The sequence below is a fragment of the Ictidomys tridecemlineatus genome, chromosome 4 (assembly GCF_052094955.1).
Source record: "Ictidomys tridecemlineatus isolate mIctTri1 chromosome 4, mIctTri1.hap1, whole genome shotgun sequence".
Taxonomy (NCBI): Eukaryota; Metazoa; Chordata; class Mammalia; order Rodentia; family Sciuridae; genus Ictidomys; species Ictidomys tridecemlineatus.
Window position 1 is genome coordinate 65,707,132 of NC_135480.1, and position 25,329 is coordinate 65,732,460.

The 25,329-nt window shown below is 38.7% G+C and overlaps 2 protein-coding genes across 5 annotated transcripts in view; one reads left to right on the forward strand and one right to left on the reverse strand.

Annotated features, from left to right (window-relative positions):
- Positions 1-4,757, forward strand: part of Aamdc (adipogenesis associated Mth938 domain containing) — a 31,454-nt gene extending 26,697 nt beyond the window's left edge. For all 3 annotated transcript variants that reach the window (XM_013357642.3, XM_005323240.5, XM_078046737.1), the window contains exons 3-4: positions 2,286-2,381; positions 4,578-4,757. In XM_013357642.3, coding sequence (XP_013213096.1) covers positions 2,286-2,381; positions 4,578-4,718 — 237 coding nt within the window. In that variant the 3' untranslated portion in view covers positions 4,719-4,757. The remainder of the gene's footprint in view (positions 1-2,285; positions 2,382-4,577) is intronic.
- Positions 4,758-11,182: 6,425 nt separating this feature from the next.
- Ints4 (integrator complex subunit 4) overlaps positions 11,183-25,329 on the reverse strand; it is a 112,085-nt gene continuing 97,938 nt past the window's right edge. For both annotated transcript variants that reach the window (XM_013357721.4, XM_005323242.5), the window contains 5 exons: positions 24,825-24,884; positions 23,236-23,395; positions 22,886-23,029; positions 19,052-19,172; positions 11,183-11,532 (listed from right to left, as the gene is read on the reverse strand). In XM_013357721.4, coding sequence (XP_013213175.1) covers positions 11,354-11,532; positions 19,052-19,172; positions 22,886-23,029; positions 23,236-23,395; positions 24,825-24,884 — 664 coding nt within the window. In that variant the 3' untranslated portion in view covers positions 11,183-11,353. The remainder of the gene's footprint in view (positions 11,533-19,051; positions 19,173-22,885; positions 23,030-23,235; positions 23,396-24,824; positions 24,885-25,329) is intronic.

Genomic DNA, 25,329 nt, shown 5'->3' on the forward strand with positions numbered 1-25,329 from the left:
AATGGATAACTGAAAAGGGCTAGAGTAGTTTTATGTAAATCAAAGTTGAAACTTACTACAATAATCTAAACAACACAGCTTAGAATAGGATAATGATAGTGAATAGGGAGAAGAATGAACAGGTTGAAGAGATAATAAGGAAATAAATTCTAATTGTGTCCAATATTCAGGGAAAAGGTTTAATACTTCAATACTATATTGGATGTTTAGCTATGTTTTTTTCTTTGTAGGCCTTTATCATAAGGAGAAAAGTATCCTTCTTCAATTTTCTGGGAGATTGTAAAATAGATCATAAATAGATGATGAACTTTGACAAATGCTTTTTCTGAATAAATTGAGATGATTATGTGGTTTTCCCTTTTTTTTTTTTTTTTAAATCTTTTTCTCTGGAGTGATGGACTTGCCTTACCACTGAGCTACACCTGGAATTCTATGCATTTTCTTGTTTATTCTATGAAGAACTACATTTACTTTTTTTTTTTTAGTACTAATTATTCAACTTAGATCCTATGCGTACTAGGCAAGCACTCTATGATTGAGTTACATCCCTACTTATTTTTAAAAAAGTTTTTATTGAGCTGGGCATGGTGGTATATGCTTATGACCCCAGCTACTCAAGAGGCTAAGGCAGGAGGATCCTAAGTTTGAGACCAGCCTAGGAAATTTAGTGAGACCTTCTTTCGAAACAAAAAAATAAGAAAGGACTGAGGATGTAGCACAGTGGTAGAGTACCCCTGGGTTCGGTCCTCAGTCCTGGAAAAAAAAATTACATTGGTCCTGGTTATATGGGGCCTGCCTTTAATCTTAGTTATTCAGAAGGATAAGGCAGGAGGATCCAAGTTCTGGGCCAGCCTCTGCAACTTAGACCCTGTCTGAAAATAAAACAAAGCAGGGTGGATATGTAGCTCAATCATAGAGTGCTTGACTACCACGTGCAAGTCCCTAGGTTCAATCCCCAGTACCACCCACACACCCACCACACATACTTACTCTCTCTCTCTCTCTCTCTCTCTCTCTCTCTCTCTCTCTCTCTCTCAAAAGAAACTATTATTCTTTCATGCCAGATTCATTTTTGTTAAAAACTGGGAAAACTTCTAGAGTAGTAGGTTTTAAAGGATAAATAGAAATTTCCAGGACTTCAGTGGGGAAGGCGCTCGGAAAAAGCAAAATGTGGAGGTTGTTATAAATTTTTTCTAAAGCCCAAATTCTAACATGGTTTATGATGCTTTCTTCTACCATACCTAAAATGCTACATTTGAGTCATGGAATTACCTGAGGTTCCTTAGTCTTTCTCCTTGCTCTGAGCCTTTGTACGTATGATTATCTGTACTTGGGATGTCTTGTTTTCCTGATTTCCTTTAACTTGAATAATTTTTTAAAAAATTTGTAGTTGTAGAGGGACAGCATGCCTTTATTTTATTTACTTATTTTTGTATGTGGTGCTGAGGATTGAACCCAGTGCCTCACATGTGCTAGGCAAGTGCTCTGTCACTGAGTCACAGCTCAGCCCCTAACTTGAATAATTTGCTTGTATTCTAGGTCTTATCTTTTTTTCTAAGTTTTATTTTAATATATATTTTTTAGTTGTAGATGGACACAAGACCTTATTTTATTTATTTATTTTTATGTGGTGCTGAGGATTGAACCCAGCGCCTCACACGTGCTAGGCAAGTGCTCTGTCACTGAGCTATAGCCTCAACCCCTCTAGGTCTTATCTTAAATTTCACCTCCTCTGGAATATTTTCCCTGATCACCTATTCTTTAATGCCAGTCTCCCAGGTCTGAATTAGATGTTCTATGTCTCTCTCAATACCCTAAATTCACTTCCGTATAGTGCTTGTAAAATTATTGAAATTTCTTTTTACTCTTCTTCATTTTTCATTAAACCTGGAGCTCCTTACGAGTGGCACTGTATCTTCTCTGTTACTCCCAGGAACCTAAACTATGCTTAGCAGAGAATAAACCTCAGTAAATGGTTCTTTTTGTTTGTTTTTTATAGTACTGGGGATTGAACCTAGGGCCTTGCACATATGAGGCTAATGCTCTACAGCTAGCTAAGCTAAATCCCCAGCCCTTTTTTAAATTTTATGTTGAGAAAGGGTCTTACTAAGTGCCCAGGTTATTCTCAAACTTGCAAGCCTCCTACCTTAGACTTCTGAGTTGTGAGATTACGAGCATGTGCCACTATACCTGGCTAGTAAACATTTCTTGAATGAACAAATCCCTTAAAAATACCTACTGTGAAGAAAGATTGGTACCTTTCTGCATTTTCTTTCCATATCCAGCATTCTCCTGGTGTGCAGCCTGTAGATGTAAAGGAAGTTGCTGAGAAAGGTGTACAGGCCCTTGTGATTGGCCGAGGAATGAGTGAGGCCTTGAAGGTAGGTATTGGTATGCACAGCATTCCTGAAGACAGCTGGTGATTTCTTGGGTCTTTACCTTACAGATATGTTCTTCTTTAGAGTTCATCTCTATATTTCATACACTGTCATTTTGTTGGCCGGTGGATGAGTAAAGACTGTATACACAATTCTATTTCATCAGGATTGGACTCTATAATATAATCTATCTAACCCTGAGATTCTGTAGTTTCATCTATCTCTACCCCAGAATTCCTAAAGTTCTACAATTATCAGTACAGTTATTTGTTGCTTAATGACAGGGGTATATTCTTGGCAGTGCATTCTTAGGTGATTTTGTTTTTCTCTAAGCATCATACCATGTATTTATGCAAAAAGGGCTACAGCATCACTGGATGCTATAATTTTATGGGACCACCATCATGTATGCCATCCATTATTTAATGAAAAGTCATTATGAAGCACATAACTGTATTTTATCCTTTAGATTTTAATACTGTTTTACATTTTTAGAGTATACTTTATGGTGCTTTCCCTTTTCCTGGACACATTCACATTATGATTTTCCCCCTTTCAGAAAAAAAATATTCATTTTTTATTTTGCTTACAGCAATAGAAATGCTAGCTGGGCATGGTGGAACACACCAGCAATACTAGCAACTCGGGAGGATGAGGCAGGAGGATCACAAGTTCAAAGCCAGCCTCAGCAACTTAGTGAGGTCCTAAGCAACTTAGTGAGAACCTGTCTCAAAATAAATATAAAAAGAGCTGGGGATGTGCTCAGTAGTTAAGCACCCCTGGTTCTATCCTAGTACCAAAAAAAAAAAAAAAGAAAGAAAGAAAGAAAGAAAGAAAGAATGAATATTGAATAAAGAACTAAAGAATATTGCAAAATATTCAAGGTTCAATGCAGAAATATAGAAGTAAAAGGTAAAAGGTCTTCCCTCCCCCATCTCTAAATTTGGTGATACTGCACTGATGTTCTCTATATGAATATGAAAATATATACACTCTTAATATATAGATATATATGTATGTACACTTACAACCATATTACAGAAATCAGAATCACACCGTATGTGTTGTTCTGTGACTTTCCCCCATTATTACCTTATAGATAACCTTCCACATAAGTATAGAGTATTAATAATTATAAAATATATAAAATATGTAATATAATTATATATTACAAGTATTATGTCTATCTATAACTAAAAAATAAAAAAATTCAAGACAAGCCAGAGTTAAGATAATACAATACAATAAAGGCTACCACTACTGAGAATATCTTCCATATAAATTCATTTACAAATATGTATTAAGTATTTTCTATAGGTCAGACACCTATAGTCACTGAGGACAATAAGATAAATGAAACAAACAAGTTTCATCCCCCTGTGGATAATAAAAAACTAGATAATTTCAGATGTTAAGTGCCATGTACAAAATGGTGACTTAATATGGGGAGGAGGGGCTGCATATGGGTGTTGAGAAAGGCCTTTCCTCTGAGAAGACATTGAACAGCACAGCACATGCATTAGTTAATGCTGTCTTTACATACTTGCTGTGGTGTAAGCATTGTTATTCATACTTTACAGGGCAGGAAATTGGGACTGAGACACTTTAAATAGCTGGTTGAAGGTCTTTTAGTTAGTATGACAGAATTTAGACTTAGGTTGAACCAACTCAAACTTCTAAAATTTACATAATGTAGGTTCTGGACCATGCTAGACATTTTTCATACAGTAGCTCAGTTAATAACCCTCTGAGCTAGTTAGGTATTATCCTGAATTTACAGACATGGAATCAAGGGCTCAAAGAATTTAATTCACTTACCCAAGGTGAATCTGTTTATAAGGATTTAAATCCAAGGATGACTCCAGAATCCATGCTCTTCCCATTTCCATTTCACTTGAGCTTTATGCATGGCTACTAGGATGCTTTTGTCAACCTCTCGGAGGCCTTTTGGGGGCAGGGTGCTAAGAATTGAGCCCAGAGCTTCAAGCATGTTAACACACATCCACCTGAGTTTCATCCCTTCTGAGGCCTTTTGACTCATTGGGGCTTACTGCCAAATGTTGGACTGGTGACATACTGGGTGACTGAGGAGTGACAGATGTTACTGTCTAACTCTGTAAAGTACACTTGCCTTATGTCAGGAAAGGAAGCTCTGGAGGGCCTTTCCCCCTACTTACTCATCTCTTTTCCTCTTCCTAGGTGCCTCCATCCACTGTGGAGTACCTCAAGAAACAAGGCATTGATGTGCGGGTCCTCCAGACAGAGCAGGCAGTGAAGGAGTATAATGCTTTGGTTGCCCAAGGCATCAGAGTGGGAGGTGTCTTCCATTCCACCTGCTAATGTAGCCTTAAGAGGAGAATAAATCACTAAATTATCTTGCTTGTGACTGTCACACTGATCATTCTCCACACAAGCCTTCCCCATACATTTTTGAACATTTGTTCACACCAAGTCCTGTGCCAGACTCTTAGGGTAGATACCTGAATGATTAAGGCAAGGTCCCTGTCCTTGGAGTTGCTAAAAATAAGAAGAGACAGATATTTACTGAAGTTTAATAATGGAGTATTAGGCTGGAAGTATGAGAAACTTTAGACAAAAATAAAGGCTATCCTTGAAGGCTGAAGAAAATGCTTTAAAATCACTTTGCAGTTGACACTTTGGAATGTTTATCCATCAACATGACTAATATTTTTAGTACTAGGGACTGAATCCAGAGGTACTTTACTACTGAGCTACATTCCCAGCCCTTTAAAAACAATTTTTTTTTGTACTGAGAATTGAACCCAGAGATGCTTTACCATTGAGCCACATCCTCAGCCCTTTTTATATTTTATTTAGAGACGGAGTCACACTGAGTTGCTTAGCATCTTGCTTTTGCTAAGGCTGATTTTGAACTTGTGATCCTCCTGTCTCAGCCTCCAGAGCTACTGGGATAACAGGCATTCACCACTGTGCCTGGCTCATTTTATGGTTTTTAATATAACATTATTTTATAGATTCATAGAATGTTGGAGCTCAAAAGAACTTCTCATATTTATTCAGTAATTCTTTTGTGCCCATTTAATGAGTCTGTTACAAATTTTCTTAGAACCAATTGTTGCTGGACCCTGGAGGTACAAGAGTATATAACTTTTAGTACTTGACCTCAGGATTTTTATGGCAGAAACAAACTGACAATAGTAATACAGTGTGTTAATATTAATAGTAGTTACAAGGTCTACTGATGGCACAATGGAAAGACTTATCCTATTAGAATGTAAAAAAATTAGGGAAGATATCACCAAATAGATCACAAGCTGAGTGTTAATGACATGTTTAATTCACTGAAAATCAACAGTGGCTGTTATAACCAGATATTTACTAATTATGGTATTTATCACAGCCATAACTAAATAAAATCACTCAACCTAAGTTGTTTGTTGAAGCAACAACTCAAGAAGACTGATCCTGCTGCCTGGTTGGCCCAGTTAGGCATTGGACTGAAAGCCAACATAGATTGGAGAGCAGCTTAACATGCAGCTTGGCAACAAAAGGTGCTAAGGCAATCAGAATGGAAAATGAAGGTATTTTTCCAACTTCAACTAGCACGTAACTGGCAGGGCCATGGTTATCTCTTTCTAGCATACATTGTGAGATCCCAAGAGGTCCCCAAGAGCACCTCTTAAGCCCATCATAGAATCTAGTAGAGGTTCTGCTTAGTGACATTTCTGCAGCTCTTTCTGCATTTGTCAGTTGACAGAATCTTTCTAGATCCGTTCCCTTGGCTCATAGAGCCAGCTAGGAGGAAGGTTTGCTAGGTGTGGGTGTAATCATTCTGAGTTGTTTCTACACTAAAGAGAAATTAGTACAGACTTCTTGCAAGTTTCTGGCAGTGAGGTTATTAAACTGTGTATAAAACCTGCTAAAAAATAATCTATACCTTCAAATCTGGTCCATATGATCAGTGCTGGAAATATAGAGCCTGGAGAGAAACTCTTTTTCCCATGACACCGTATTTAGTTCCATGTACTAATCATTAAATCCTTTGGTTCAATTTGTAGGCAGCACAGCCCTCAGTCTGCCCACATAATTTCTTCCAGCCTGAGTAGTTTCTAAGACAAGAAATCTACCAAGTGCAGTGTATGTATCTTTGTTCAATTCAATCATGTGAAAGCCAAATATAAAGATCTTTCAGAAATCTGAATTTCAGGGCTTGTTTCTATAGGCATGCCATGGTACTAAGTTTGCTCTGGATTCACATGCTCATTCATTCTTTCCTTGCCTGGTGTGTGCCAGGAGTTGTGCTAAGGATCCAACAACTCAAACATCCTTTCTTTTTTTTTAATGGAAATTATTATTTTTTAATACCTTTGTTTTTATTTATTTATTTGTATGTGGTGCTGAGGATCGAGCAGGGCCTTGCACATGCTAGGTGAGTGCTCTACCGCTGAGCTACAACCCCAGCCCCTCAAACATTCTTATTATCCAGGTATTCACAGATTAGTTGGAAGAAAGAGATATGTAAATATACAGTGATGACATAGAAGATGAAAACTGGCATAAATTTGCCTGGAGACATGCTGTGTCTCAATAATTTTAACATTTAGTTACAAGATTTTTAAATTATTTTTACACAAAAATACAGGGTGGAAGGCTGAGGTTGTCCTTCGGTGGTAGAGCGCTTGCCTCTCACGTGTGAGACCCAGGGTTGGAACCCCAGCACCACATAAAATAAACAAAGATCTTGGGGCTGGGGTTGTGGTGGAGTGCTCCCCTGGCATGCTTGAGGCACTAAGTTTGATCCTTAGCACCACATAAATGTAAAATAAAGATATTGTGCCTACTTAAAACTAAAAAATAAATATTAAAAAATAAAGATCTTGTGTCAATAACTAAGATATTTTTTAAAAATGCAGGGTGGCTTTTCTGGAAAAACTGAAACATGTGGTACCACTAGGCCCACATTTACAGATTAACATTGAGTGGAGGTAGGCATGGTGGTGCATACCTGTAATCCCAGTGACTCAGGAGGCTGAGGCAGGAGGATTGCATGTTCAAAGCCAGCCTCAGCAATTTAGTGAGACCATCAACAACTTTAGTGAGACCCTGTCTCAAAATAAAAAAGGTTTGGGATGTAGTTCAATGATAAAGTGCCCCTGAGCTCAATTCCCAATACCAATAAATAAATATTGAGTATGATGGAACAACAGCTGCCTGCTTCTGACAGAGAATGTCTTCTCTGATTTTCAGTTGCCAAGATCTTCCTCTAGATTGCTGGATTCCTTTACTTTTCCTGTCCACCTTCTTTAGGAGTTTGCATTTGTGAACCTGCAACATAATGACAAATACCTGGCTTGAACAATGTATAGGAGGCTGTGAGAACAAAGAGACAACAGAAGTTAGATATGTTCTACAATGAGGCCCAGTCCAGAGGAATTGGAGGAAAGGAACTAGAGGTGACCAATTGAAGAGCACATTCCAAGTTTCAGTAAATCTAAAGGTCTAAAAGGGAGTGAGTCCATGGGGAGCTTTGGGAACAGCTGTAGGTACCTGTTCACCTAGAGGGGTACAGAGAAAGTCTGGGACAGGGTGTATGAGTCTGGAGACAAGCAGAGAGGCATGGACAGCCTTAGATTTTATCCTGGGACCAGTAGAGACATATTTAAAGGGACTTAAGCAGGATAATGGTGTGATCAGATCAGGGCTTTAAAAAATTTTACTCTGGGAATGGGAATATAGCTCAGTTGGTAAAGTGCTTGCCTCGAATGTTCAATCCCCAGCACCACAAAAAAAGAAAACTTTTTTTTTTTACTCTGATAGCTATGTGAAAGATAGACTGAAGTGAGCAAGACTGAAGCAAGAAGACCATTGGAAAGCCAATGTCATAGTTGAGAAATGATGGTGGCTGCATCAGGATAGCAACAATGATTTTACAATGAGATGAACACTGAGCCAGGCACAGTGGCACACACCTATAATCCCATCAACCTGGGAGGCTGAGGCAGGAGGAATCATAAATTCAAGGCCAGCCTGAGCAATTTAATGAGACCCTATCTCAAAATAAAAAATAACAAGGCCTGAGGTTGTAGCTCAGTGATAGAGTGGCCCTGTGTTTAATCCCCAGTACTGGAGAAAAAAGAGAGAGAAGAGGTTTGAGTCCAGAAACATTTAAGCAAGCAGAATCTAAAAGATATGATGTCCGCTTGTGTAAGGGATGAGGATGGAGTCCAGTGGAATCCAGTGCTCTGACTGTTGGATGAGCTAGACTACTTACTAGAAACAGTAGACTTCTGTTACAAAAATCCACATTAGAGAGGCTGGGGCTGGGGCTCAGTGGCAGAGCACTTGCCTAGCATGTGTGACACACTGGGTTCCATCTTTAGCCACATAAAATAAGTAAATAAATAAATAAAATAAAGGCATACTGTCCATCTAATACTATAATTTTTTTTTTTAACACATTAGAATCAGGAGGCCCAAGTTCCAGCCTTGGCTTTACCACTCAAGCTCAGTCTCTCATGTTCACTTATAAATTAAGATTTCACACTGGAGGGTTGTTTATGCTCCTTTCTAGGCCTTTAGAAGATATTCAGTTAAAAAATGTGGAATGAGATGCAGTAAAATAAAAATTCTCATTTTCACTGCACCTGAGATTCTTAGGTATAAGAAGTTTAAAAGGTTAAGCCCACCCCCTCAAAAACTGAATTCCTCAGCAACAGACTTGTCAGGAGCTTGCTCAAGTCTGTCCAAACCCAGCCAGCATGGTGAATTCCATAGCTCCTAGTACACCCTGTTCAATTCTCACAGCTCAAAAATTTTCTTCTGATAAACTAAACCAGAACCTGCTTCTTAACGTATATCCACTTTTGGCAGAAAAATCACTACATTTTGGATTTTATTTTTCATTTTGAGAGAGGGTCTAAGTTGTCCAGGCTAGCCTAAAACTTACAATCTTCCTGCCTCAGCCTCCTGAGTTGCTGGGACTACAGGTATGCATGACTATGCCTGTCTTTGAAAAGATTTTTATAAGGAAGGTATTGTATCTGAAAAACAGTTAGCATATTCTTCTTTTAGAAGGCTTACAACAGTTACAGCATGATGGGCTCAGTCAGCAGCATTGAGTCTTAATGTTTTTAAGACTCTAACAACTGCCATCAGGTCAGGGCCTCAGTACAACTCAGCCGGCTTTGAGCTTCATTTTATCTCCATGGCAGATACCTCTTTCTGGGCGCATCCTGCTGTGTTGACATGAGAATCTGTTGTGACATCCTTGAGATGTATTAAACAGGTGAGCACAGTATAAAAGTCCACCCCCTGGAGATTTCCCTTTCTCCTTCTAGAGCAGTTATGACCTCCTGGAGCCAGACTGCCTGCCTGGGTTCAAGTCCCAAATCTGTCACTGATTAATTGCATGACTAGGAAAGTTAGTTAATTTTTTTGAACTTCAATTGCCTTATTTTTGAGTGAAGACAGCAGACTTACTTCATAAGGGGTTTGTGAGGGTTAATTAAGTTAATTTTTGTAAAAGGTTAGGCACACAGTAGTGTACCAAAAGACTTATAATAAATTTGAATTTAAATTCCAGCTTCACCTCCAAGTAACTGTATAATTTTGCTATTATTTTTCTGAGCTTTCTAAGCACCAAATATGATCAAGACTTCCTTGATATATAATTACTTCTGTTTTACAGATGAGAAAACTGAAGACTTTAAGGCTTTTTTGCCACAGTCTTACTCCATTTTCTACTGCTATAACTGATATCCAAGAGTGGGTACTTTATAATGAGTAGAAATTTATTTGGCTCACAGTTCTGGAGGCTGCAAATTCCAAAAGCATGGCAGTAGCATCTGGTGAGGGTCTTTGTGCTATGTCATTCCACAGCAAAAGGGCAAGAAAGAGAGCAAGAAGCCAAACTTGCTTTTACATCAAATCTGTTCTTGTGATAACTAAGCCATTCCCAGGATGACATTAATCCACCTATGAGGCAAGGCCCTCAGGACCTCATTGCCCCTCCCAACACTGCTTAAGTTTCCAGCACATGAACCTTGGGGGACACATTCAAATGACAGCACTCATGCATTTTCTGAGGTAGGATAGCTTAGGTCTCTGGAATCTTCTTGGATTTAAATGAATATAAGATTGACTACTTGCTGCAGTTTTCCCACCAGTGACTTAAATCTGTAAGCCTCATTGGTTGTAAAGATTAAATGATAGGTAGAGCATACAGCCCAGTCCCCACCACACAGTTAAGCTCTGTAGCACTGACTGTGTAATTCCATCTTAACTGCACCTATTAATCACAGATAGCTTCAACTTATCACAGTTGTGGCAGGAAATGACTTTATTTCTTATGCTGGGTCCCTCTTTCCCACAATACTGATTTCTTTTCTAAAATATGGTTCTTCTATATTATTTTATTAAAGGAAGAGGTTCTAAGGATAATGTCAAGCAAGATCAAGAATTTCCCTTAGGATGAAATGATTCATTCTCCAGCTATTCGGTTGTTGGCCCAGCTACTGAGTTAGGAAGGAGGCCTCTCAGTAAGATAATGGATGTCTAAGGTTCTTCAGGAACTTTCAGTGGTAAAAAAGTACAGCTGTTAAAGCAGCTTTGGAATTGGTCCTGGCAAACAGACTATCATTTTAAGAAATAAGATTATGGCTTAAATAAATAGTTCTTTGGAAGTGGCTGGAAAATTGGTTGTCTGTGTTTCACACCTGAGAATCAAGCACATCTGCATGTGGTATAAATGTTGAAGCTACGACCAAACTAGAAAGTTTGGTGTTTTCTCAATTTATTAAAGTGGAAAAGAAAGGTAAACTGGAAGGTTTTCAGTTATTTTAATGAAAAAATAATCATTTATTCTGTGTGATACCAAGTAAGACTGTAATGGTCACATGCCCACAAGCTAATTCCAGGTGGAATTCTCCAGGCTTCTGGCTCACTGCCATTTAAGAAGGACCTTCTGGACCATGGCTGTGAAGACCTCTTGTGACTCAGCGCCGTGCAGGTTTGGGCATGATGTAGACTTTCACAGGTTTGCTGAAAGGGATGGTGCCCTCGATGCTTGTCTCCACCTGTGGTGATACCTCACTACCCTCCATCCAGGGGGATTTTGGAATTCGAGCACTGGAGTTGTAGGCCAGCAGCAGTCTTACTTCCACCTGGCATGGTTCTGGAAAAAAGAAAAAAGAAATCCTCTATGACTGGGCAACTGCTAGGGATTGGAATTAAATAGCATGAAAAAGCAACATCAAAAATTGAAACAACAGGGTTTCAAAAACATTTCTTCATCAGTCTGCAACCTTCAACTGCCCCCTGGGCGGGAGTGGAGGGGGAGACCACTTTCTCAGCTGGGTATGGTGGCACATGTCTGTAATCCCAGCTACCTGGGAGGATAAGGCAGGAGGATCACAAGTCTGGTCATCCCAGCAATTTCGTGAGATCCTGTCTCAAAAAAATAAAAAGTGGCTCAGTGGTAGACCACCTGTGGGTTCAATCCCTAATACCAGAGGGAGTAAAAAATTAAGCTGGGGGAAAAAAAAGTTCCCAGTCTGAATCCTGTGCAGCTAATCCCCAAGTCTACAGATGTGATGCTCCACTGCCATGTTCTCCTTGGGTCTTGTGGGCTCCCTGCAAGCTCACAGCCATAGCGAAGGAGATGACCTGAGAACAATCCAAGAGCAAGCTGAACAACTTCTATAGAGGCCAGCATCAGAACAGAAGCCACAAAGTATCTGGGGACTATTCTCATACCTAGGTAAACAGTTCAATTTTAAGATTTTGGGCTGTATGCACCAAGGACTCTGTTTTCTTATTGGAGAAGGCTTTAAATGGGAAGCAGTTTTGCCAAAATTTTTTCACCAGTGGAAAAAAACATGTTTTGTGGGGACTTAAAATAGTGTCAGAAAATCTTTTTTTCTCCATATTATAATTACAATGCTGACCTAGTGACTGTACATGGCGGGCCCCAGAGAGAATAAATAAGAGGTCCCTGCAAGTTGCTAGCTGTTTGGTTGAGGAGACAGAGATGGCTGCCATGGAGTGCAGTCTGCTCTCATCAAGGGTTTGCGTACTGAGAAGGGAGTGCAAGAAGGCTCTGTAATACAACACCTGCTCTGTGCCAAGCACACACCCCAGGAATTCTTACCCTGCCACATCATGAAAGAAAGATTGTCACAATCTTGAAAAAAAATTCTGCAGCTCAGAGAGGTTCTAAGTGGCTGCCCAAATCCACACCTGTGACAGAATTTGAGCCCAGTATACAAAGTGAGGCAATTAATCTTTCTATTAACCACATGGCTTCCTTACTGAAAAAGGAGAAAAAGATTTCAGAAAAAGCTAAAGGCAAGCGGAAAGGCCAGGAACAGATTCAACTTGGGATATCCTCCTTACTTTGGCACAAATTGTGAAAAAGGTATAAGAGTTAAAGACAAGCCTCAAGCTAAGAAGTTCAAAGAACAGGAGTGACCTGGGTTGATCTAAACGAACAAGGGAGAGGCTTCAGGACTTCTCAATGACTCCTCAGCCTATTTCTGTCATTTCCAGACTTCTCTCTAGAAGTCAGAGCAGAGACTAGATTGCTATCCTCAGTAATGGAAAGATTTACAGGCAGCCAAGGCAGAGCAACATGTCAACCTGAGAGTTCAGCATCAGACCTGAGAGCAGACTCTACCGCCATTTACCAATCCTGCAGTATGCACATACCCACATCATATGGGGGCTTTATGCCATGGACCAGTGGGTACATAATGATACCAGCATTACTCTCTAGTTCCAGACTCCAGCAGAATCTTCCACACAGGGTGGAGCCAGGGCAGGTACCAGCATCAGCTGTCCCACCACACTTTCCTACTCTATCCCACACAGCCAACAACAACCATAGATGTGGCTCTCACAGCATTTCCAAGGAGCCATATCATAGTAAAGTCAGAAGGAGTGTATATAGAACTTACCCCAAAGGGGCATTTTTGCCTTCACTTATCAGAATTTCATAAGAATGGAAATTCAATGCCACAAGAAAAACGGAGAGAAAAGAGACAATAAAAGAGTGGGAGAGACAAATGATCTCTGGGATAAATCATATAATTCAACATGCCTGGAAGAATATCTTATACATTCTAATTTCCATTTTAAATATAAGAAAAATGAAAGATTTTTCTTCAGGCTCACATAGCAAGGGAGGCAGACTTTGAAAGTTGGCTGATGGGACTCAGTTTCCTGCATGGCAGCATCCTTTCTCCCAGAGAAGCAGCCCCAGTGGGGAGCTGCAGAGGGACTAAAGGAGTTCCCTACAAATTCCAGGCAAAAATCTCTCCTGGGTAAGGACAAAGGAGATGTAAGCACATTTAGAATGAGAACACGTTTCTCTTTCCAGTCCCAGGGAAGAAGGGAGCATAGTAGAGTGAAGGAGCAAGGGATTGGGAGCTAGGACATCTGCATGCCAGCTTTGGGACCATTGCTAAGCAGCCCTATGGCTCTGTTTATATACCCATGAAATGAAGAAAACACTAATTCCCACCACAGAATTGGTCTAAGAATTGAATGAATTTTAACTGCCAATTAAAATCATGCATTCCATGGGTGACTTTAACACATCTCTCTCACTACTGGACAGATCTTCTAAACAAAAACTAAATAAGGAAACTATAGAGGGGCTGGGGTTGTGGCTCTGACATAAGAGTGTTCGCCTAGCACATGTGAGGCCCCAGGTTCCATCCTCAGCACTACATAAAAATAAATAAATAAAACAAAGGTATTGTGTCCAACTACAACTAAAAATTATTTAAAAAAAGAAACTATATTGGGGCTGGGGTTGTGGCTCAGCAGTAGAGCACTCACCTAGCATGTGCGAGGCCCTGGGTTCAATCCTCAGCACCACATAAAAATAAATAAACAAAATGAAGTATTGTATACAACTAAAAAATAAGTATTAAAAAAAGAAACTATAGGACTAAATAATACAATCAATAATTTAGACTTAACAGTCATATATGGAAATATTTCATCCATCGATGAACAAATATACTTTCTTCTCAACAGCACATGGCTCCTTCTCTAAAATAGACATATAGTATGCCACAAAGCAACTCTTAGTTAAAAAAAAAAAAAAAAAAGAGATAACACCCTGCATTCTATCAGACCACAATGGAATGAAATTAAAAACCAACAATAAAATAAAAGATAGAAGCTAGTATAACAAATGGAGACTAAATAATACATAATTAAAGATGAATGGATTGTAGAAGAAATCAAGGATGAAATAAAAAAAATTCTTAGAGGTAAATGAGAACACTGATACAACATATCAAAATCACTGGGACACTATAAAGGCAGTACTAAGAGTAAAGTTTATTACATTGAGTGCATTCATTAACAGAATAAAAAGTCAACAAATAAATGACCTAACACTAGGTCTCAAAGACCTACAAAAAGAAGAACAAATAAACAACAAAAGCAGAAGACAGGAAATAATTAAAATCAGAGATGAAATTAATGAAATTGAAACAAAAGAAACAATTAAAAAAATGGACAACACAAAAAGTTGGTTCTTTGAAAAAATAAATAAAACAGATAAACCCCTGGCCAAGCTAACAAAGAGAAAAAGAGAGAAAACTCAAATTACTAAAATATAAGATGAAGAAGGAAATATCACAACAGACATGTCTAAAATACAGAAGATAATAAGAAACTATTTTGAAAATTAATACTGTAATAAAATAGAAAATATCAAAGACATTTTTCTAGACAAATTTCTAGAGACATGTGACCTACCAAAACTGAATAAGAAGGTCATACAAGATTTAAACAGATCAATTTCAAGTGATGAAATAGAAAACTCCATCAAAAGCCTATGAACCAAAAAAGCCCAGATGGATTCTCAGCTGAGTTCTACAAGACTTTCAAAGAAAAATTAACACCAATACTCCTCAAAGTATTTCATGAATAGAAAAGGAGGGAACCCTTACAAACTCATTCTATGACCAAACAAAGACACATGAAGGAAAGAAAACTCCAGACCAATATCCCTGATGAACATAGATGCAAAAATTCTCAATAAAACTCTGGCAAATCACGTACATATTAATCTTTACCATGTTGGCCTACATATTAAAAAGATAGTGCACCACAATCAAGTGGGATTCATCCCAGGGATGCAGGGCTGTTGATTCAACATATGCAAATCAATAAAAGTAATTTATCATATTAATAGACTTAAAAATAAGAATTATATGATTATCTCAACAGATGCAGAAAAAGTATTTGACAAAATATAGCACACCTTCATGTTCAAAACATTAGAAAAACTACGGATAGTAGGAACATGCCTCAACATTGTAAAATACTATATATGCTAAACCCAAGGCCAGCATCATTCTAAATGGAGAAAAATTGAGAACATTCCTGCTAAAAACTGGAACAAGACAATGATGACCTCTTTCACCACTTCTATTCAACATCATCCTTGAAACTCTAGCCAGAGCAAGTAGACAAAAGAAAGAAATTAAAGGGATACAAATAGGTAAAGAAGAATTCAAACTATCACTGTTTGCTGATGACATAATTCTATATCTAGAAGATCCAAAAAAATTCCACCAGAAAACTAATAAATGAATTCAGCAAAGTAGCAGGGTATAAAATCAACACCCATAAATCAAATGCATTCCTATAAATCAGGGATGAATTTACTGAAACAGAAATTAGGAAAACTACTCTATTCACAATAGACTCAAAAATAAATAAATAAATAAATAAAATGGGAATCAGTCTAACAGAAGAGGCAAAAGACCTCTACAATGAAAACTATAGAATACTTAAGAAAGAAATTGAAGAAAACCTCAGAAGATGGAAAGATCTCTCATGTTCCTGGTTGGGCAGAATTAATATTGTCAAAATGGCCATACTACCAAAAGAGTGATACAGATTTAATGCAATTCCTATTAAAATCCCAAGGACATTCTTCACAGAAATAGAAAATGCAATCATGGAATTTATTTGGAAAAATAAGAGACCCAGAATAGCTAAAGCACTCCTTACCAACAAAACTGAAACAGGAGGCATCACAATATCAGACCTTAAACTACACTACAGAGCTATAATAATAAAAACATCATGGTATTGGCACCAAAACAGATTTGTAGACAAACACAGTTTGTCTCTGTGTACAGAATAGAGTACACAGAGACAAACCCATATAAATATGGTTATGTCATACTAGACAAAGGTCCCAAAAACATTCACTGGAGCAAAAGATAGCCTATTCAACAAATGGTGCTGGCAAAACTGGAAATCCATATGTAGCAAAACGAAATTAAACCTCTCTCTCTCTCACCCTGTACAAAAATCAACTCAAAGTGGATCAAAGATTTAGGCACTAGACCAGAGACCCTGTGCCTAATAGAAGAAAAATTAAGTCCAAATCTTCACCACATTGACCTAGGATCTGACTTCCTTAACAAAACTCCTAAAGAGCAAGAAGTAAAATCAAGAATAACTAAATGGGATTGATTCAAATGAAAAAGTTTCTTCTCAGCAAAGGAAACAAATAATAAAGTGAAGAGAGAGCATACAGATTGGGAGAAAATCTTTCCTACATGCACCTCTGATAAAGTATTAATCTCTAGGATATGTAAAGAACTCAAAAAATTTAACACCAAAAAAACAAATAACCGAATCAATAAATATGCTAAGGAACTCAACAGACACCTTACAGAAGAAGAAATACAACTGATAAATGAATATATGAAAAAGTGTTCAACACCTCTAGCAATTAGAGAAATGCAAATCAAAACTACTCTAAGATTGCATCTCACTCCGTCAGAATGGCAATTATCAAGAATACAGGCAACAGGTCTGGGGTGTGGCTCAGTGGTAAAGCACTTGCCTCACATGTGCAAGACCCTGGGTTTAATCCTCAGCACCATATAAAAATAAATAAGTGAAATAAAGGTACTGTGTCCAACTACAACTAAAAAATAATTAAAAAAAAAAGAATAAAGGCAACAATAAATGTTGGCAAGGATGTGGTGAAAAAGGTACACTCATACATTGCTGGTGGGACTGAACACTGGTGCAACCACCACAGAAAGCAGTATGGAGATTCCTCTGAAAACTGGGAATGGAACCACTATTTGACCCAAGTATTCCACTCCTTGGTGTATACCCAAAGGACTTATATTCAGCATTCTATAGTGATGCAGCCACATGAATGTTTATAGCAGCTCAATTCACAATAGCTAGTCTATGGAACCAACCTAGGTGTTCCTCAATAGATGAATGGATAAAGAAAATGTGGTATACATACTCAATAAAATATTACTCAGCTTTCAAGAAGACTAAAATTATGGCATTTGCCAGTAAATGGTTGGAGTTGGAGAATATCATGCTAAGCGAAATAAGCCAATCCCACAAAATCAAAGACCAAATGTTTTCTCTAATATGCAGATGCTAATTCACAATAAGGTGGGGGCACTAGGGAAGAATAGCATTACCTTAGATTAGGTAGAGGGAAGTGATGGGAGGGGAGGGGAGGGGATATGGGGATAGAAAAGATAGTCTACTGTAATGTATAACTAATTAAAATAAATTTAATTTTTTTTTTAAAATCATGCATTCTGTTTTCACTATTTGTTGAGGGCCTACTGTATGTCACGCACTAAGGACATAGGACATATAGGCACCAGGGATACAGAAATACAGATGAACAAGTTTCCTGCTGCAATGGCAGCTACATTCTAATGGGAGAGAATCTCAAATAAGTAATTTTAAATAAGAAAACATCTGATGTGGCTGGGCACAGTGGTGCACACCTGTAATCTCAGTGGCTCGGGAGGCTAAGACAGGAGGATCAAGGGTTCAAAGCCAGCCTCAGCAATGGCAAGGTATTAAGCAACTCAGTGAGACCCTGTCTCATCTTCAATGATTCAGGAAATATCACCAAGGTCAATTCAGCCCATGTTTTAGGTTTTGCAGTCTGAGTCTCTTTTTAAGTTTTCCAAAGCAAATTTATAGGTTTGAATAAAATGTCTTTTGCATTTGATTTCTCCCAGATTAAAGGGGAAAAAAAGAATAAAAAAATAAACTTGCATGACATCTCTGTCCTTTCACCAACTGTGCATATTCTATTCAGTTACTGTATTAACAGATCCCCTTGCTCTGCATCACTCTATAGACCATCCATGTGTGGGAGGGATGGGAAGTTATGTGTCATTTTACTTGTTTCAGGGGAATTAATTGAACTGTTCATAGACAAAGAGACAGTGGTTTTAAATTTTTCATAAGGAAATGAAACTGTAATATCCAGAGGGAGTAATCTTCACAATTAATTTATTGGTTGAGAATCACCACCTTTTTTTTAAGCGGAGGAAAGAAACAGTCTCAGACTTGCCTGAGGTCATGCAGCAAACTGGTGGCAAAGTCAGAACAACATGCATTCTCCTGGTGTCCAGCCCAAGGCTCTTTCCATGAAACTCCATTCCACTATAACCTCTTCTACAAGAATCTCACTGCTTGTGCAATCAGTATAGCAAATTAGTTCAAATGTACCCAGTTTGATGTTATGAACTCCCTAAAGAATCACATTCAATCCTCAGTACATGATTCAAACATGTATTTTTTCCCTCAAACTAAAAAACAAATGCTAAAGGTTGAGTGTAATCTCTAGGAGCATAATCCCCAGGTCCCTGACTCCTTACCTGTCCAAGCGGTATGGGAGAGGTACACTTGAGTGATGAGACGGTGACGCCCTGGGCCAGGATTTCGGAAGTCTGCTGGTTTAGGGTGGATCATCTGAGCTTGACCATCTGGATATAAGACCTAAAAGATACCAAAAATGAAAAGAAAAACAAAAGGCAGAAGAAAGAACAATTAAGAAAACTTGATGGTAGCAGTGAACCATAAAACATGAGAAGAAAAAGGACACCAGCCTTTATAAAGCAAAACTCCTTGAGGCAAGAGCAACACTATAGATATCTCTGTAGCTGCTGCCCCAGCACAAAGCAATGTCCAGTAAACATCTCTTGAATTTCTGAAAACCCTCCTAAGTACCACAAGGCAGAATGATCTTCCCTCCTTGGCTGTGAATCCCATGAGGGACCAGCATCCACCACAATCAGCATGTATGCAGAAATTTTTGTCAACTGTATTTTCTGCACTATATTTCAAGCAGCAAAGAAGGCATTTATCTGTCTCTTTCTAAAGAGAAAGGACTTTAAGAAGGGTCTGAACCAACCACTGGCCAGATCTTCACATCTCACACGGACAGAGTTCTTTCCTCTACATCCTGGGGCCTCCCAGAAACCCATGTAGAAGACCTATTCCATGGCATGGCATACAAATGAATATAGGAACATATAAAAATGATCCTAGTGCCACATAGGACCTGCTCCATATAAATATACTGATAAGGGCACAGTGGAGAACTGCACAGTTCTTTCAATTTTGGATTTTGGGAAGCCTATCTCTGACTATTTACCATAATCCTTTTATCTCCTATCAGGCCTCCCTGATTCTACCCTTCTTTCTTTCTTTTTTTAACTTAAGGGATCGGGTCTTACCATGTCACACAGGCTGCAGTGCAGTGGCTGTTCATAAGCACAATCCCATTACTGATTCTTAGTACAAACAACTGATAGGCAGAGCACAATACAGCCCCAATTTCCTGGGCTCAAATGATTCTTTCTCAGCCTCCTGAGAATCTGGGACTGCAGACATGCACCATTGCATCCAGTTACCCTTCTTTCCTTAAGCTGCTTCTCCTCAATCTACTTCCAGGCTCTGTGCCTCAAACCTATGACAGCAGAAAAGTCCAATATCCCAGCTTCCTGATCCTTGTTATCTTTAGAGATAAGTAGGTGGGCTTTAATTTTTAAAAAGAGGGGTGGAGAAGGGCTGACACAGGGATGAGCAAGAGAAGGAAAATAACAAAGGTAGAAGAACCTCCCAGCATTCTCAACAAAACTGCTCTTGGTGAAAGGCTTCAATTCCTCTGTGAGAAAGCTGATGGAAGCTTTCCTTCATTCCTCTACTATGCCCAAGAGGGCAACTGAGAAAGCTGTGGCTCATGGAGGTCAGGAGAAGAAAACAGACAGTATGATTTATATTCTGAATTTCAGGAACAACTAAAAACTGCATCTCCTATCAGCATTAGGTAAAATATAGTAACCTGCACTAGGCTAAGAAATGTTATTAAATGGAGTTCCTAGAAAGCCTACTTTAAAAAACAAACATACTTTTAATAAAGAATGTAATCTCCTGGGGTTGGGGATGTGGCTCAAGTGGTAGCATGCTCACCTGGCTTGTGTGGGGAACTGGGTTCGATCCTCAGCACCACATAAAAATAAAATAAAGATATTGTGTCTATCTTAAAAAAACCTAAAAAGTAAATATTAAAAAAATGTAATCTCCATATATTTTCTGAGGCATATTTACTGCTATATGTCTTATACTTAAAACAGTACCTATACAGAACAAAGGAGATGGCAGGGTATGGTAGTTATACTCTACAGCACTTTCAAACCACTGAAGCTGTTGCTTGACAGGGCAGAGAGAGTCCCAGCTCCCACCAGCAGAGGCATCAGTTTGCCCACGCCTGCAGGGGAGGTGCTACAAAGGGGAGTTTTCAGGAGACAGATTATTTAAGGGTCATCTGCTAGACTATCTACAACCTCATTTATGCTTAGTTGGTCTGGAAACTTTTTTTCAGGGACATTGTGAAACAGTGCTTCTCATTAGAATTGCTGACTGCCCAAAAGAATTACCTATAAACTCTTGAAAAATATCACTTATGAGCTCAGAGGATTCTGATTTAATTGCTGCAGATTATTCATCAGTATTCTCTAATGCTGAGATTCTAAAGAACAGCTGGGATGAACACTAAGGGGTGGCAGGGGTGGGGGGCAATGCAGAACAACTTCAGAGCTAGCACAGAATTAATTCTCTGTAGGTCTCATGATTTGTAAAATTCCTGCTGGGAAGTCAGAGTCATGTTCTCCTATTGTCACCATAGCCAAAAAATACCATCTTCAAGGCCTGATGCATCCTTACCTCCTTCAAGAAGACTTCCCTGTGTGCTCCAGACTATTTTTCTGCCCTCTGATTGTACTTACTGCCAGTGCCCACACCCCTGTTTGCACTCACACCTTCTGTCTAGAACACCTCCTTTCGCCCTTCTTTGTTGTTATCATCCTTTTAAATCCCACCATACGCCAGCATCTCCACAAAGCAGTTCCTTTTATTAGCCTCCATCACAGTAATCATATTAACTTCTCTGGTGTTAATTTATCTAATCACTGAACTTTTGTTTCATAATTGCCCATGCATTTGTCTGTCTCCTAATGCAACTGTGAGCATCCTAAGAGCAAGAACTGTGACTTCTTTGGGGGGCAGAGGATAGTATTGAGGATTGAACTCAGGGGTACTTTTTACTAAGCTATATTCTCATTCATTCATTCATTCATCCATTTATTTATTTATTGGTACTAAGGAGTGAACTGAGCCACATCCCCAGTTCTTTTTAATATTTTATTTAGAGACAAGGTCTCACTGAATTATTCATGGCCCCGATAAGTTGCTGAGGCTGGCCTTGAACTTGTAATCTTCCTTCCTCAGCCTCCTGCTGGGATTGTAGGCAGAACTATCAGATATTTACTTGGCAACTACAGCACTTAGCATGTGTGATAGAATAAGCACTAATGCACGAATGGATGGAAGGATGGATGGGTGTAAAATGTGAATTGATTAGCAGATCTACTATATCATTCATGTGTTCCTAATATATCTAACTTGGGAAAAAATATTTCCTAGTGATTGCTTTTTCCCACCCATACATTCTGTTTGCCAGTTGACCTACCTATATACCTAAAGCCTGAAAAAGACTTGTCATTTACAAATTGCTGTAATAAAATATCAAGTCTTTTTTTTTCCTTTTTACTTTTTGAGATGTTACGAAGGCTGGCCTTGAATTCCTGTGCTCAAACAATGCTCCCTTCCTAGTCTCCTGAGTAAAGGTGAGTACCTCTGTGCCCAGGCTTTTTTGGGGGGAATAGGAAGAGTGGGGTTGGTATTAAAAAGGATCACATCTTAACCTCATGTTATAGAATAGAAAGGGCCAGATCATTCATTAAACGTTTGCTGGGTACTGGGGACCTAATATACGTCATTCCATTTCAATGGCAACTATTTCTATTTGTCAGTTGTATGAGGCTTAAGAGTTTTTTGTAATTTTTAAATTATTTATTTATTTTTATGTTATGCTAAGGATCAAACCCAGGGCTTCGAACATGGTGGGCAAGTGCTCTACTGGTGAGCCACAACCCCAGCCCATAAGGCTTAGAGTTTAATCTAACTTGCTCTACCAAGTAAGAGTTGCTCAGCAGCACAGTTTCAAGCCCAGGCTCTTTTCCACAAGGGTTCATTTCCACCTCTTCTCCTTTCCCGGTTTCAACCTCTTAGATAAAAAGGGATACTAAAATTAAATGCTTCAATATAAGGTCACTCTAAAGTTCCATATGAACCAAAACCTAACAGACCTGGACCTTCACAGTGTTCTGAGGATCTTGCACGTGTTCCAGGGTTGCATCAACATCCAAGGCCACCACCAACCCAGATGTAAACCGCAAAGGATTATCTGATTCTCCTGCTGGCTCAATGATGGTAGCAGAGGCTTTATGGATCTATAAGCAACAAGAAAATATGATGACTCAAATGCCAGGTCAAGCTCGGGTAACAAAACAGTCTTAGTATCTAATAGGTGGCTATGCAGGAGCCAATCACAGGAAGGGGCTTAGCAGCTGCTCCACTGATAAAAGAAGCTCACCACAGTAGATAGCTTTCATATCTGGACAGATTTGGTCTGAAGGGGCAGGATGTAGACCCTGACCTGCTCTGGAAGCGGGAGGTGCAAGAAAGTACTCTGACGCAGCATGGTCTGTAGAATTTTGACCACTTCAGCAGGTTTGGATGTCATGAGTCGGGGCATAAGGTCAAGAAGTTTATCCACAAAGCTATCCTGCAAATGGGGCAAATCGGCGATGAAACACCTGGAGGAATAAAGAGAAGCAACTGACTATGCAATCATTCATCACAGGCTGAGCCTCAGACACCTGCCAACCCCTGAAGTAGGTCGACTGTTAACGTGGGAGGAGCTCAAAGTTCACAACTATAACAGACAGGTATTCAGATAATTATGCCCTAATGTTATGCTCATCGTAAGAAACTGCTTGTATGTCAAACATACACTTAAATGTTTTATATGACCGTATTTAAACCTTCCAGCAAACCTGTGCACTGTTAAAATTATTTTTTCTTACAGATCCTTTAATTAATTTAACAAATATGTTTTTAGAACCTATCAAGTGCTAAGTACTATTCTAGGTACTGGAAATATAATAGCAAGTGAAGGAGAAGAAATGAACTGTTTTAATGAAGCTTATATTCAAGCAATAGGAACACTGAGATTCAGAGAGGATGATGTTACATTGAGACTCAGAAATATTAAGAAACTTATTCCCAGCTCATATTGATTCCATAGTACTCTGCCTCTTGGAAGGGGATAGCTAAAAAAAATTCACTCAAGGGATGATATCTTCAGAGGACCTCTGAGGCTGAATTAAGAAATATGCAGCTCTAGTTAACAACAGGTGAAGAACTTAGGCAACTTAAAGCTGTAACCTTCCCCTAAACCTCTTTAACCCAAGTATGCAAAAATAAACTCTGAAGTATCTAAAACCAAAAGTAAGACATGAATTTAAATTTCATATTTGAATCCAGAGGTCTAACACAGAGCCAAGCTAATCTGTACCTTTTACTAAAGAGCAACACCTGCTGGTGAATGGTGGTAATGCAACCCAGTCCTACAGGAAGCTATCATCAAATGGAAAAAGAATGAGAAGCGTAGGGTCATAAAAACCTCAGTTCAAGAGGGCAGGAACAGCAGACAGAAGAAATAACTATTAGACTTAATAAATTCCTTTAAAAGCATATACTGCCAGCACCACAAGTTTGGTCTTTTCCTAAACTCTCACTTTCTTCACCAAGCCTTCCCACTCATCTATTGAATCTGTTAATTCACTTCAAACAGAAAAATATCTACCCTACAGAATAAAACTTACCTACAGAATTATGGAACAATTCTTTGTAGATTATAAATAAATATGAAAAGTGTGATCTTTCAACCAGTTTATGAGTTTTCTTTATAATACTGGTATTTTTATGGCCCAGCTGAGAGGTGAATCCAAACAATTCCTAATGTTTTAATTATCTGGTTGTACATTTAATTTTGAAGCTTTATCTTCAAAGAAGTTTACACACAATTAAAGAAAATATCAAATAACGGCGTACTATCATAGATAATAGCTTGCCTGCATGGGCTAAACCAAGTAACCTGGTTTGTGATCACTCTTGGTGCCTGTTAAGTTATTCTCTGCATAACCAAAATTTAATAAGCCAGAGGAGTTATGAAATACTCACCTCTGAAAAAAGTCCACTTCCTGTAAAAATTTTTCACACATCCCATATAAAGGGTCAACTCTGCAGAAAAGAAATGCAAAGTAAATAAGCAACTTGCATGTGAGATCTGTAAACTAAAGAGTGTGATCCAGAAGTCCCAGAAACCTAAGCATTCATGAAAGGAGAAAGAGTATATTACATTATAAAATGATCTCTCAGAGTAACAGGACTCCTAATGGATCTCGGGGAAAAATAACTGTCAGGATTCTGGAGGCCCAATTAAATGACTTCAATGTTCATTAGGTTAAAGACAGACTCAAAATCAAAGACTATCATAGGCCACACTTGGCACTGGACTCTAAGGCTAACTGACAAGAGCACAACCCCTAACACTGTAGCATCAAGTCCCATTTGTGCAGGAGTCCTTGAGTCCACACAAGAGTCCTGGAGTTTTGATTCTGTAGCTGACAGCTTGGGTTCAAAGAGAAAAGATCTACATAATGCAGGTAAGGAGACCATCCTAGCT